The sequence below is a fragment of the Lycium barbarum genome, chromosome 5, assembly GCF_019175385.1.
Source record: "Lycium barbarum isolate Lr01 chromosome 5, ASM1917538v2, whole genome shotgun sequence".
Classification (NCBI taxonomy): domain Eukaryota; kingdom Viridiplantae; phylum Streptophyta; class Magnoliopsida; order Solanales; family Solanaceae; genus Lycium; species Lycium barbarum.
Genome location: NC_083341.1, coordinates 93,045,325 through 93,047,849, shown reverse-complemented (window position 1 = coordinate 93,047,849; position 2,525 = coordinate 93,045,325). Strand labels below are relative to the sequence as shown.

General features: G+C 50.1%; 1 protein-coding gene across 1 annotated transcript; it reads left to right on the top strand.

Moving 5' to 3' along the window:
- LOC132639568 (formin-like protein 18) lies at positions 1 to 387 on the top strand. The gene has a single exon (XM_060356006.1). The coding sequence runs from the start codon at positions 1 to 3 to the stop codon at positions 385 to 387; it is 387 nt and encodes a 128-aa protein (XP_060211989.1).
- Positions 388 to 2,525: the final 2,138 nt, after the last annotated feature.

Genomic DNA, 2,525 nt, shown 5'->3' with positions numbered 1-2,525 from the left:
ATGGCGAGAACATGCATTGCAGCAGCTAGAGGTAGAGGTGGAGGCAGAGGAGCTGGCAGAGGGGCAGCCCCAGTTGGGAGTGGCGTCCCAGTGGTTGACCCCGTACCTCCAGTGGTCCCTAACAAGGCAGCGGGAGTTGCAGCCGCACCTGCCCGGCCAACAGCAGTACTAGTTCCACCAGGAGCTGCAGCTGCTCAAGGTGTACCAGACGCGTTGTCACAAGTACTGAATCTGTTGCGTGGGTTAGCACAAGGCGGAGCTATACCAGTGGGTCCAGCAGGTAGGGGCGCAGGGGTAGCGGCTCCAGATCCGGACAGAGCACAGGCTCCGGGGGTTCAGCAAGCAGCAGTGGTGGCGCCTCGCTTGGATGAGGTTCGAGGGTTTTGAGGCCTTCCCGAGGCCTGTTGCTAGGACATTGATGACTGGTGAAGAACATGATCTGTTTTGGAGGTTCATAAAAATGAAGCCTCCTGTGTTTTATGGTACTGAGTCGGAGGACGCCTATGAGTTCATCATCGACTGTCATGAGCGACTCCCTAAGATGGGGGCCGTGGATAAGTACGGGGTAGAGTTTGTGGCGTTCCAGTTCTTGGGTGATGCCAAGCTTTGGTAAAGGGCTTATGTGGAGTGTAGGCCAGCTGGGTCTCCTCCGTTGATTTGGGTCCAGTTTTACTCTATGTTTTTGGATAAGTACGTTCCACGTACTTTGAGGGACCGAAGAAAGGATGAGTTTGATATTATTGATCTGTTGTGTATGAGTCCCGTTTCAACTCCCTATCCAGATATACTATTCAGTTGCTGCCCACTGAGGGGGAGAGGATACAACAATTTGTGAAGGGTTTGAACACTGGGCTTCAGTTATCGGCTCTTCAGCTTGTAGCCACTTAGGCTTCATTTCAAGAGGTAGTGGAGCATGTCTGTACTGTTGAGGGTATTAAGCAGGAGAGTCAAGTAAAGCATGTAGAGAAGAAGGCCCGTAGGGGTGGGATGTTCAACAACTCCTTCTCGAGGGGTCAAAGTTCACAGGTTTATTCAGGGCGTCCGGTTCAGTCCGCGATACAGGTGTCAGCTGGGGGACCATTAGGGGAAAATTATTAGGCTTCTGGTCAGCATGCAGGCTATACTGCTTTATCATCTTCTGTTCAGCGGCCTACGCTGGACCGTGCTTGCTTCGAATGTGGTGAGATAGGGCATATCAAGAGATATTGTCCCAGACATAGACAGAGCGGGCAGGGGACTCAGTATCAGGATCCCCGAGCTCCATATGCACCAGATCGAGGGGGTAAGGATCGCGCACCGGTAGGGCGGGGCCTCCACACTGCGGGTAGGAGTGGTGCCCTGCCTAATCAAGGCGGTCCTTAGGCGGGTAGAGGCGGACAACAACCCAGCAATGGTGGGGCTCAGATTGAAAACGGTAATCCCGTTGGTACGCAAACGTCCGGGAGGGGGGGGGGGGGGGGGGGGGGGGTCTTTTGTTCGCCTTCCTAGGTAGACCCGAAGTTGAGGCCTCCGATGCAGTTATCACAGGTACTATCTCCGTTTACGACCGTATGGCTTCTGTTTTGTTTGATCCAGGTTCTACTTTTTCCTTTGTATCTACCTATTTTGTTGTTGGTTTGGATATGATGTGTGATACTCTTGATACCCCTATTTTTGTGTCTACTCCTATTGGGGATTCTGTGGTAGTGGATAATGCCTACCCTGAGTGACCAATTTCTTTTGTGGGGTATAGTACTTGGCCAGATTTGATGATTTTCGACATAGTAGATTTCGATGTTATTTTGGGTATCAGTTGGTTGTCCCCGCATTATGCTATACTTGATTGCCATTCTAAGATTGTCACACTAGTCATGCCCGGGGCACCTTACCTCGAGTGGAAGGGTTACCTTAGTCCCCTCCCTAAGAAAGTAATATCCTTTGTTCGTGCTAGGAAGCTAGTAGAGAAGGGTTGTTTAGCTTATCTGGCACATATCCGTGATACTAGTGCAGATACTCCATCTCTTGATTCGGTTCCTGTGGTACGCGAGTTCGAGGATGTGTTCCCCGCAAACTTTCCTGGTACGCCATCGGATCGTGATATTGACTTCAGGATTGACTTAAACCCAGGGACTCGTCCTATCTCTATTCCACCTTATGGGATGGCACCAGCAGAACTCAGAAAACTGAAAGAGCAGTTGCGAGATCTTCTGAGTAAGGGGTTTATTCGCCAGAGTGCCTCCCCGTGGGGTGCTCCTGTGTTGTTTGTTAAGAAGAAGGATGGGTCTATACGTATTTTTATTGATTATCAACAGCTGAATAAGGTAACTGTCTGAAACAAGTATCCCATCCCCCGTATTAATGACTTGTTTGATTAGTTACAGGGAGCTTCGGTGTTCTAAAAAATTGACCTAAGGTCAAGGTACCATCAGTTGAAGATTCGGGCAGAGGATGTTCCTAAAACTGCTTTTCGGACCAGGTATCTGCACTATGAGTTCTTGGTTATGTCTTTTGGGCTTACAAATGCCCCAGCTGCGTTCATGGATTTG

Coding starts and splice junctions, on each gene's coding strand:
- LOC132639568 (XM_060356006.1), top strand. CDS start 1: ATGGCGAGAACATGCATTGCAGCAGCTAGAGGTAGAGGTGGAGGCAGA.